This window comes from Leucopleurus acutus, assembly GCF_964270905.1.
Source record: "Leucopleurus acutus genome assembly, chromosome: 12".
Lineage (NCBI taxonomy): Eukaryota > Metazoa > Chordata > Mammalia > Artiodactyla > Delphinidae > Leucopleurus > Leucopleurus acutus.
The window spans coordinates 16,970,343-16,981,758 of NC_139154.1; the positions used below are offsets into that span (position 1 = coordinate 16,970,343).

Genomic DNA, 11,416 nt, shown 5'->3' on the forward strand with positions numbered 1-11,416 from the left:
CAGCTGTGCTCTGGGGCTGGGAGGTCTCAACGCCGGCCCCTCCTCCTAGTTCTAGTTACAGATGAACTGCCGGATGAACCGTTCCAGCTTTTCCTGATTGTCCCGGCTGGCAAAGGTGGGGGACAGGTGGAGCATGGGGCCTGCAGGGCTGGGCATCTGCTGCAGCACCTGGGCCACAGAGAAGGGCTCTGAGCGCTCGCCACGGGCGCTGTGCCCCTCCCCTGGAAAACGGCAGTGAGACCTGTGGCCCCGTAAGCCTCGGTGTTTGAGGGCAAACGCTGCCTCTCAAAACACCCCCAGGGCCCCACCCGGGAGCAGAATGACCCAGGGGTTTGGGAGACTGAGAGGGGCAGGAAAACTGTCCTACCTTCTCCAACAACTACTATCACCACACCTACTCGTGGGAGACGCTGGGGAAATCCCAGGGTGGGTACAGCTGGGCTCCCCTGAGCAGCTCTTTCAGGGTATGGGAGTGGGAGGCAGGGGGACAGAAGGGCGGAGAGACTGGCCCCTCTCACCCCCAGGTCTCTGAAGGTCCAGACGGCACTGATGGCGAGATTTGGGTCCACACACTCTGGAGGAAAGAGAAGTGAAGGCTACGGAAGGGAGCCCCGGGGCCCAGCTCCTCTCCTCTTGTCTAAGGACGGGACAACCAAAGGATAGGGCTCAAGCTGGACCCAAAGGCCTTCTCTGTACCCCTCAGCCGGCCTTCCTGGAATTGGGCTTTCACTGCCCACTAGGGGGAGGCAGCCACCAGCAAAACTTCCTCGCCTCCCAGGGCCTGGGCTGGCTGCTCGGGACTCACCGAAGAACCCTTCCTCCTGGGCGGTGGCCTCTAAGAACCGCAACAGCTGCTCCGCGTAGCCCGACTCTGTGGGAGAGAGAGGTCTGAGGCCTGGGGCCCCACGCAGGCAGGGCCCCCACCCTCAGCGCTCAGCCTCTCAGGACGGCCGGAGTCGCGTGGGCCTCACCAGTATCTGGCAGCTGGCCCCGGTGGAGGAAGGTGGCAGCCTGTGCAAAAGCCTTGAGCAGCGGGCTGAGCAGGCGGCAGAGGAAGAGGAAGAAGTCAGGGCAGCGTGACTGCTGGCTGAGCTGGAGGGGGACAGGCCAGGGTGAGGGCAGCTCCCACTGCCTCCCTACAGCCCCCTCCCCGATGGCTTTTCCCAGCGCACCCTGAAGTACCGGCCCTCAGCCTCCTCGAAGTCGTCGCTGTCACTGTCGGTAAAGTCCCCACTTGGTTTCCACAGCAGTTTCGCACTCAAACGCCGCCGCCCGGTGTCGCAGGCTGGCCGGGAGCCTGGGGTCTGAGGGCCATGGGAGCCGTTGGTCCCTGTCAGGCTGGCCAAGGTTCAGCCCCGAGGCCCCCAGGCCGGGCGCATGGCCAGCCAGGGAGGTGAAACCAGCACGCGCAGACCTGGGGAGCCCAGGAAGATGCCCCAGGCCACACCAGACCATCACAGCTGCGGAGCCAACTTGTGGAGTGAGAGGAAGTGAGCACCCACCCTCAAGGGCCACAGCCCCCGTGGACAAGAAATGTGGAGGGCGGGGCTTATGCAGAAACCCTCAGGTGCATTTGTCCAGTCCTGTCACCGTAGCTACACACGAGCCCAGGGCAGATGCGGTCTGACAAATTCCAGGGCGGAGAGTGGCGAGGCGGGGACCAGGCTTCTTTCTGCTAGGCCAGGGGCTGTACACACACACGCACGCACGCACCCCCCACACAAGCCAGAGGAGGAGCCGGGGCCGCTGTCACTCGGTGGGAGGCTGAAGGAGGCCAGACCCTGGGCAGGGGCTTTGTCTCCAGCTGCCCTTCCTACCTCCTCGGCAACTAGGAGCCCACACTGGATGAGGCGGTCCAGCACCTCCTGACAGTAGCAGTAGGAAGACTGGCAGGGCTGGGGAGAAAGAGGCACCCATGTGGCCTCAAGAGAGCCAGGCAGGGGCCTGGCCAGAGACGGAGACCAGACCTACTGCCACAGCACATCTTAGGGTCAGGGCTCGGGCAAGCATGGGCCCTCTCCTACAGCCAAGAAGGGGAGGCCCAGGACTGAGCTGGGCTGGTGGGAGAGGCCTGACCTGCAGCAGCAGCAGCTCCTGCGGCAGCAAGTGCATCAGCAGCAGGATCTGGTGGTACAGCTGGTTCTGGCTCAGCAGCTCGATGCCCTGCAGCTCCCAGGGTCCCTCAGGCAGCACCCTGCCCACCAGCAGCCCCCACACGGCACAGGCTGGGGGAGGAGGGGCCGGACGTGAGGAAGGAAGCCAGTCCCCTCACCCCTACACACATCCCACCCATCCCAGGCCCTAGGGACTCACCACCCACGGCCTCGCTCAGGAAGGCGGGCAGCATCTCGGAGCTCAGGCGTGCCAGGTGCGCGAGGCCTGGGCCGGGCCGCAGAACCACCAGCAAATCCCCCTGCCGGACGCGCAGCAGGGCCACGTGCGGCCGCAGCAGGCTCAGCGTGTGCTGCACCAGGCACTGCAGCTGCCCTGAGAAGCCCACGTCAAAGCCACGCAGCAGCGTCTCCTCTGTCAGCCAGGAGAACTCCCCCAGGAGCTGTGACAGGCACACGCCCTGGGTGGGCAGTGAGGGGCTCAGCAGCAGGGCCACGCCTCCTCCCCCAGGCCCCCACCCCGCCGTGCCCTACCTTCTGGTGCTTGAACAGCAGCAGCGTTGCCATGATGGCCGTGCTCATCACCGCCGAGCTCGCCACGCAGGCTAGGGCCAGAGGTGCAGGGGTGCTGCTCAGGGGCGGAGGCCTGACAGCCCGGGCCCTCCGTCACCAGGCAAGCCTTCCCAGTCCAGCACACACCTCCCTGGCAGCAGCCACATACACACCCCCATACGACTCCACCCCTGGGAAGGGGAGAGCAGGCTCGGTTCGTGGGTGCCACCCTCCCCAGTGGAGAAGTGGCGTTTACCAAATACATGTTGAGAGCCAGGCTGGGAGCTCAGGGACCGTCCCTGCCTCTTGCAGATCTACTACCCACCAACCCACAGTCTCTGCCACAGAAGGGACACTTGAGAAGATGGTAGTAACAGTGCTGTTAAGAGCCCCCTCTGTGCCAGGCACTGTTTCGTCCCTTACATACATTGTTCAGCTCAGCTAATGTCACCTCAAGAGAGTGAAGTGACGCGCCTGAAGCCGGGCTGGGCGGCCGCCTGTGTGCCCTCACTTAGCGGCTCCATCATGTCCTCCCTGACTGGCCCCCTCCTCAGGGGCAGGGGAAGGTGTTCCACTCTTCTTCACATGTCCCAGGTGGGCCACGCAAGAGGGAGCAGGTGCAGAAACCCACCTGGAAAGGAGGGCCCTGACGACTGGCCAGCTCTGAGAACAGAGTGTTCAGGAACCTCCCTCAAAGGCCAGACCGAGGTTCCCCTCACCATTCAGGACGTGACAGCTCAGCCTCCTGACCAACAGCTGGTCCTCTTCCTTGAGGGCCAGAAGGGGCCCGGTTACTGGGGTCCACTCCTGCACCTTCTCAGTGTCGGGGACGACGGTACTGGGATAGAGACACAGATCACAAGATGAAGGGACCGAACCTAAAACAATCATGGGGGAGCCCAGAGCTTTCTCAAACGTGAGGGCGTTTCCCATCCCCGAAAGAGGTGGCTTGTGTAACCCTAGTCCTTTCCAGGCCTGTGTGCCATAACCCACACTCAACTTACAGGCAAGGAGGGTGCCTGGCACGGTTTGAGATGACCCAAGTTATTTGGTGGGGGAAGGCTGGAGCTGGTGATGTGTTTGGGGTTCTGGGAGGAGAGGGTGCCAGCTCACGAGCTAGGGCCTAAGAGTTGCCTGCCTTGCCCGAGACCCTCATCTTCCTCTGCCCTTACCACTGGCCCAGCACGATGGGCTGCAGCAGCTGCTCCAGGGTCTGCCTGCTGCCCCAGCAGCTTCTGGCGTTGACGGTGTATTCCTGCCCAGGACAAGGCTCTTAGGTGGTCTGCCCTGGCCCACCAGGAAACCTGCATACAGCCCATCTGAAGTAGGTAACACTACCCCTGAAGTGGCCTTGAGGGCCAGGCCGCCAGAAGCCCTAGGACAGACCCCAGGTACTCCCAGCCTTGCCCAGTGGGGTCCATACGTGCAGGGAGAAGGGCTGGGCCAGATGCACACGGACGCAGGCTCGGCGGCTGCAGCCCCAGCCTCGCAGGCTCCACAGGACAGCCAGAGCTCCGGTCCACAGCCCCAGTGGGGCCGAGGCCTGCAGGGAGAAAGGGGCTGGGGGAGCCGGCTTGCCTGGGGCACGCTTTCTGCTCAACTTCATCTTGGGCCCAAACTGCTATATGACCATGACCTCTCCAAGCTCATTTTCTCCCCTGTGAAACAGGAGAAATCCCTCCCTAGCAAGGTCTTTAGAGTATGAAATGAGAGGGTAACTGTAACAGCCTTAGCAGGTGCCACAGGATAATGACCGTGGGGCTGAAATTCCTTTGCACTCCCCACTTAGCCAAGCCCGGAGGGGAACTCAGCCACAGACACAATATTGTGCCTCCTCTCTGGAGATGGTGTCCACTTAGGTACCCAGGGCAGGGGGGGGTCTCACGTGGTATGTGTCACGGGGTGCATCTGGAACCAGGTCGTAGGTGATGGCCACTGGCACCAGCATAGCATCTGGGACGATGCCCACCTGGACCGCCTGCACCACCAGTCCCAGCCACGTCTGACCCAGGGCTGACAACCGAGGCCCCTGAGCCCCAGGCGGCTCCTCCAGGAAGATGAGCAGGGGCTGCCCGCTGACCAGCAGCTGCTCCACAGCCTGGAAGTGGGTGGGGGGAGGCAGGTGTCAAAGCCAGAACAGCAACAGGCCCCCATACCCTGGCCTGGCCCCATAAACCACCACTGGGCATAGCACTCACCGCATGCACTACAGCCCTTGCAAGGACCCCCTCAGAACTGTCCAGGGAGAGGTTGGCCTCTGGGGGCAGGAAAAGTCCCCCAAGTTTCTTCAGCAGAGCTCTGTGGGGCACAGGGCAGATGAGGGAAGGCGCTCAGGAGATGGGACCAAGCAGGAGGCTAGTGAGAGCCTTGGTCCACACAGGGCCAGCCTGGGTCCTGCCTGAACACGCTGAGGCCAGGCATGGTCCTAGAGCCCATAGCTGACCCTCCGTCTGAGCCCCACAAGCTGGGGTGGCACAAAGTTGAGAGCAGAGGGGCCAGGAAGAGGGCCTCTGGGGAGCTGCTGCCAGAATACCGCCTGACATCCCCACACACCCCTGTCCCGGCCTGGGGACCTCTCCCTTGTATGTCTAAAGGCACAAGACTTTTACCTGAGGATGGGGGAACAGGTGCGGGGATCCCAAGCCACACGGAGCACGCCCAGGCCCTGGGAGAGCAGCACAAAGGGCAGTAGGATCCCGTCCAGGAGTGACTTGTGGGTAGAGAGGAGGACGAGCGGCGAGCCCTGCTCCAGGGAGAGCCAAAGGGAAGTGCCAATCCGCCCCCCACCCTGAAGATGCAGGGAGCCTACAGCCCCAGGGCAGCCCCAGAGGGAGGGAGGGAGGGTTCAGCTGAGCAGTTCTTCCTCTGAGCACATCTCCCAAAAGCAGAGGAGCTCTGTCAACAGCTTTTAAGGTAATGCATTGACGTAATGGTTGTTAAGACCATGATGAAAAGCCGTTAGAGGAAGCCTCATGGGAGCAGGACCGTGAGACACAAAGAGAAGGTCGTCAAAGAGCACCGGATTTTTCCCACCAGCTGATAGGGCTGGTCCCGACTCAGGGCTTGGCCTAGCCTCTGCTCCTCTGTCCCCGCCATCCCATCCCCGTCCCAATGGAGGGTGGGCCTTACTGCCTGGGCGGCCTTGTGGACCATCTTCATCTGGCCCTTGTGCAGCTGTACGTTCAGGAAGAGGCAGTTCAGGATCCGGAGCAGTGCCCAGCTGACCAGCCTGGAGAGCAGCGCCCAGTCTGAGGCATGGCAGGGCGCGGCCCACGAGGCAGCCCACGGCAGCCCAGAGGGCCGGCCAGAACTCCTCTACAGTGGGCACTACTACTGTCCCCACTTTGCAGAAGAGGAAAGTGAGGTTCAGAGAGGTCACAGAAGCTGCTGGATAAGAGAGAAAGCTAAGTGCGGGTGCTGGGACCAGCAGGGGGGCCTGACAGCAGAGCCTGCGCCGGCAAGGTGCTGCCGTCTCCCAAGACGACCTCATGGCGCAGCTGCCTCGTATCAGCCTCCAAGCATCTCCCTGCCTCCTTTTACCCCCAAGGTGACCAGAGAACCAAGACTCTCTCCAGGCATAACCCGGCCTTGTCTCTGCAAACTGCTGGGAAAAGTAAACTAAAAAGGGAGGAGTTAGTGATACAAGAAGGAAAGGAGATAGCTGAAGGGGCAAAATCTCTGGGGAGGGGTTGCCCAGAGGCCCAATGTGAGGACTGGCTTTAAATGAGGACAGAAGCGTGGACACAGGCAGCATGGAGATGTGCGGGACACACAGCATGTCCTCATCTGATGGCTTCTATTCCTCCATGAAGCATGAGGTGCTTGGTCAACAGTGGATAAGTTAGAGAAGGAGCAGTCTAGATTGGAGCCTTGGAGAGTGCAGTGTGCCCCTCTGAGAATCACACTTATAAAGGAAACAGGTCCACCCAGTTTCCCTAGTGACATTTGGCTGCTTAGGTGCAGAGAAGGCAGGTAGCTGGGTTCAAACACAGCTGGGTTGTGCCCAGTGACTCCTTCACAAGAGCACTTTCCTCACAAGGAGCCCTGGAATCGAAGCTAGGCCTGGGGGGCAGGAAAGACAGGAGGGGGGACTGATGGCTGGTGTAAAGGTGCTCAGGTCAAGGGACTGGAAGTCTCGAAAAAGCCAAAGAATTGTCACATGGAGGGCTAGTCGTAGGTCACCAACAACCTCTACTTCCTGTCCTTGCTCAGTTGACCTCTTAGCACTTTCAACACAGCCGAGCCTGACATGTGCAGCCCTGTGGCCTCCTTCCCTCAATGACTCAAGCATCCCCCCGCTTGAAGCATCATCTATGTGGTAAAGCTCTGCAAATACACGTTCCTGGCCCCAATCTCTCTTCTGAGCTCCAGACTCATATAGATAAGCAGCTGCCTCAGTGTCTCCACCAGCATGTCAGGTATCAGAAACTCTTTATGTCCAAAACACCTTTTGTGGGCCAAACTTGCTCCTCCCCAAGCCTGCCCCCTCCCCTCCAACCACACCACCAGGTGCTCAGCCAGAAACCCAGCTCTCCTGCAGCTTCCCCTTTCCCCCTTCACTGCTCCCACTGCAACCCTCCAATCCATCAGTGAGTCCTGATAATTTCATATTGGTCTCTCCATCGTCTTCCTAAGTTCTACTGTCACGCCCATCCCCCATCATTAGTCTCACCTGGACTAACAAAACAGCCTCCCCAGATGATCTGTTCTCTACTCTTGACCTCAATTAATCTTGTTATTTTCTGCTTATAACCTTTCCATTGGTTTTCACTGCACTTGGAAGTCACATCCAAACTTCTTGTATGGCCCTGCATATCTGGGCCCTTCTACCTCTCAGTTTTGTCTCCAACAACTCTCTCCCTCACTTGCCAGCTTCCGACCACATCAGCTACTTGAGCAAACCTGGCCCTTTCCTGCAGCCACAGCTCATGCTCTTCCCTCTGGTAGAACTGTTCCCTCATATCCTCACCTCCCCAAGGCTGGATCCTTTCCCCCTTTTGTCCCTGGCTTACAAGTCCCTTCCTCCCCTCCAGGTATTTTCAGTCCTAGCCCTTGTTCTGTCCTTCTTGCAGGCGTGTGTATCTCTCCTCACTCTAACCTGTGCATCCCTCCATTTCCCCAGAAGAGTGTCCTGTATCTAAGAGGAGCTCAGACCTGTGCAGGACAGATCAGCAAGGAGCAGGTAGTGACAGCAGGATGAATATGGGAGGGAAGAGGAGGGCCTATAAGATGGAGGAACCAGCCACCTCCTGTCTCTCTCCACAAGAACCTGACCTGGGGAAAGGTGGAAGGATAGAGGAGGTACTGGAGTCTAGGCCTCAACCAGGGGTTCCTTGGGTGACCCCCAGGACAGATACACACCACCAGGCCAGCAGTGGTGAGAACGTGGGCTGGAACCTGGGAGCTGGCTCAGATCAAAGCCCCTGCCCCTTATCCAACTGGTCCCACTGAGAAGGCAGCTGTCTTCAAAAGGTCTCACAGTGTCCAGATCAGGGGCTTACTCAGACCGGTAAATATAACACCTAGCTCCCCAGGAGGGGAGTCTAGTCTTTACCCAAGCCCAGCCAACGCTCCCTCCCAAAGGGCAGAGGCCCCAGCCCAAAACACCCTTCAGTACAGAGTTACCTGAGCAGGAAGGGGCGGGGTGGGGCCTGGATGTGGCCCAAGATGCGCTGTACCTCTCTCTTCACGTGGCCGGGCACCTGGCCTTCCCCAGCCCCTCCTGGGGCCCTCCCTAGGATGACATTCTGAACCCTGTGGTGTGAGAGGCAGTGGTGTCAGGCTGGAGCAGGCCTAAGTTCACTTCCCTCAGCCCCACAGAAGCCCCAGGGCACAGCCTCCAGTCTTCACCCTCCATCTTTTTTTTTTTTTTTTTCACCCTCCATCTTTAAGGAAGGGCCCCAGACCAAGCTAACACTCTAGAAACCAGCCCTTTCAATCAGCCCTGCCTACAGCCTTTGTCATCCCTTCAAGGATCCCAGAAGTACCAGCCAGACCCCTCAGTCCCTGCCTCCTCACCCAGTGCTTTCCACGACCTTCTGTGGGGCATCCTGGCAGGGGGGTATGTGTTGCTCCAGTGACCACAAGAAATAGCAGAGCCTCCGAACCAGCCAGCCCCGAAACCTGGGCACAGCCCCCGAGCAGGGGGTAGATCTCTCAGCGGGCCCACCCCTGACTAGGGCCCACAGAGGGCATTCCATCAGGAAGGGGTCTCCCTAGCCCCACGGACTGGGAACACCTGAGCCTGGCTTATCATGGAGCAGGAAGAGGCGGCACCTGCCCACCTGTGGCCTATTCCTACCCCTCCCCCCAGTGAGCAGGGTGCAGGCCCAGGGCCTGAAAGCTCACAGAAGGAACTGCAGGAAAGCTCCAGGCCTGCCTGTCCCCACCTGTGGGTTTGGAGCAGAGGAAGAAAGAAAATGATACCACAAAGCAGGGCCCCAGCAGCCCTGCACCCAAGGGCCCTGCCCACCACCCTGCCCCACCCCCAGCTCTGACTACCTGGTGTTCTCCTCCTTCACCTGGATCACACTGCAGAAGCCTAGATCCATTATGCTTCTGTGGAAGAGGGACTCCTGCCCAAGAGGGGCAGGGACAGCATGTCCTTGGGGGTCCTTTGCAAACCCGCAAAGGAAAGCCCCTGCTCTGTCTTCTGTGGTCTTTGCCTGATGGACTATAGAGTTTACCAGGAGACAGGATTACAGCACAGCAGTTCCCAAAAGATGTTTGACCCCAGATCCTGAAGCTCACTTAGGAAAGAGGGTTCCACGGTCAAAATGGAAGGGCTGCATCCTCTGTAGAATCACCCTCTTGGAGAAGAGCGTATTGAAGTCTCTGAGAAGTTCTCTCATCCACAGCAGACAACATGTAGCCTAAATCCCCACCAGAACCCTGGGTCCCATCAGCACCAGCACACGGCACCGACACACAGAGGTCTGCAAGCATGTGCTGAGTGCTCACTGACTCTGAGTGGGCAGTGTCCCCAAAACTGAACAGCAGGACTCATGCAGGCATAGTCAGACCCCAGCCCTCTGGCCGTGCTCTACACCTCCTCTCAGGCCCCTTTACACTTCCCCACCCAACTCTCCCAGGCCTGGGAGCCAGGAGCCAGCCCCGGACCAACAACCAGCCAATACTAGTGCGCCCATTCCGTGAAAGACAGCAGAGGCAGGTGCAGGGGAGGGCTGAGGTAGGGAGACATAAAGGAAGCTGCTTCCCAAGGCCGTGGGAGCCATGGCTCCCAGAACCAAGCTTCACAAGGTAGGGCCTGGCTCTACCATCACTCACCCAGCTCTTGGGGGTGCAGGTCTGGCAGCAGCGACCCACAAAGGGGCGGTATTTCCCCAAGAAAGGGGTGACAGCCTCCAGCTTCATCCCCAAACCTGAGGACCACAGGCTGGTCTGGAAAAGGGCCACAGGGAGAGATGAGAGGACTCAAAGTCCTTGGCAGAGGGAGGGAGGCTCCAGGAGTGAGAGGCACAGGACGGGAGGCGGGAGAGCAGAGGGTGTCCTGGGAATGGAAAGGCTACACTACCTCCCGACCATTCTGGCTGCTTCTCTGCTGGCTTTGGAGTCTGGCTTCCAACATGGTGTCCACGGGGTCTATAACATCTGGGAACCAGCCGCCTCTGCCTCTCTCTCTCTCCAGAGGAACCTGACCTGGGGAGAGGAAGAAGGATGGAGGAGGTACTGGAATCTGGGCCACAACCAGGGGCTCCTGGAGTGAGCCCCATCCCCCCACCCCAGGACAGACAGACAACACCCAGGCCGGCAGCGGTGAGAACCAGGGCTGGAATCTGGGGGCTGGCTCAGATCAAAGCTTTCCCCCCAACACCCGACTGGTCCCACCAAAGAGCCAACTATCCTCAAAAGGTCTCAGAGTGTTCAGATCAGGGCTCCCTCAGGCTAACACGAAGGAGACGTTTTGTCTCACCATCCACATCCACCCTGCCATCTCACGGCACAGATGGGCCTGTACTAGAGACTCAGACCCTTTCTGTGCACAGCGAAGGAACAAGGCTGGACTGGCAGGAAGGAGGCGTGAGACTGCCAAAGAGGAACAGGACCATTGTCACGAGACCACCAGGTCCTGCTCAGATGGCCTTCCCCTCGGCACCAGAAGACAGCCCTTTATCCACTTAATCATTACAGCAATGGGCCTAGGGTACTAGATGGGGGACAGGTGGGGGGTCAGAACACAGAGAGATGCCACACGGACCTGTTCCCAAGGAATGGTCTTCTGGCTGGAGATGACAGACTTTTCCACAACTGGTATCCTCTTACATAGCACTCTGCATAGAAGACCCCACTTGGTATCTCCTTAGCCCCCTCCTTCCTACCACAATATAATATCTATCTTCTATAAGACAGCACTGAACCCCTCCCAGCCCAGAAACTGGGCCCTAAAAACCCTTCTACCTGGATCTCTCACCACGTCCCTGATGGGTAGGCTGATTCAGCTATTTATGTTATCCCTAACCCCACTACAGCGCACATACCTACCTTAGGAGTGCCTTCTCCCTTCCCTCCCACTTCCCCAAATTCTGCCCACGGCTCTAAGTCCGTGATGCCTCTGCATCACCTTCTAGGTTTTTCCTCTCTTCCTTGGTTCCCCCATTCCACGCTTGCCAGGCAAGAAGCCTCCTCCAGGGCTGAGACTTCATGTCCCCACATCATCTGAAAGTATCCTGAGGGCAAGAGCTGCAACTGACCATCTCTGTATGCCCAGCAGCTTGCCCTGCCCAGAGGAGGGA

The 11,416-nt window shown here is 59.3% G+C and overlaps 1 protein-coding gene across 3 annotated transcripts; it reads right to left on the reverse strand.

Annotated features, from left to right (window-relative positions):
* Positions 1 to 762: 762 nt before the first annotated feature.
* Positions 763 to 10,037, reverse strand: GPAT2 (glycerol-3-phosphate acyltransferase 2, mitochondrial; the record flags this gene model as incomplete). Of its 3 annotated transcripts, XM_082852439.1 has the most annotated exons (18): positions 763 to 871; positions 972 to 1,092; positions 1,183 to 1,304; positions 1,818 to 1,895; positions 2,077 to 2,225; positions 2,314 to 2,572; positions 2,646 to 2,716; positions 3,383 to 3,501; positions 3,836 to 3,918; positions 4,087 to 4,206; positions 4,549 to 4,761; positions 4,862 to 4,961; positions 5,273 to 5,406; positions 5,793 to 5,892; positions 8,289 to 8,417; positions 8,682 to 8,786; positions 9,165 to 9,238; positions 9,951 to 10,037. In XM_082852439.1, the coding sequence occupies 18 exons, from the start codon at positions 10,035 to 10,037 to the stop codon at positions 836 to 838; spliced, it is 2,100 nt and encodes a 699-aa protein (XP_082708565.1). In that variant the 3' UTR covers positions 763 to 835. The 3 variants fall into 3 exon arrangements, with proteins under 3 accessions (XP_082708565.1, XP_082708566.1, XP_082708567.1); XM_082852440.1 differs by lacking the exons at positions 972 to 1,092; positions 1,183 to 1,304 and having other exon boundaries at positions 2,314 to 2,554; XM_082852441.1 differs by lacking the exons at positions 972 to 1,092; positions 1,183 to 1,304; positions 1,818 to 1,895.
* Positions 10,038 to 11,416: the final 1,379 nt, after the last annotated feature.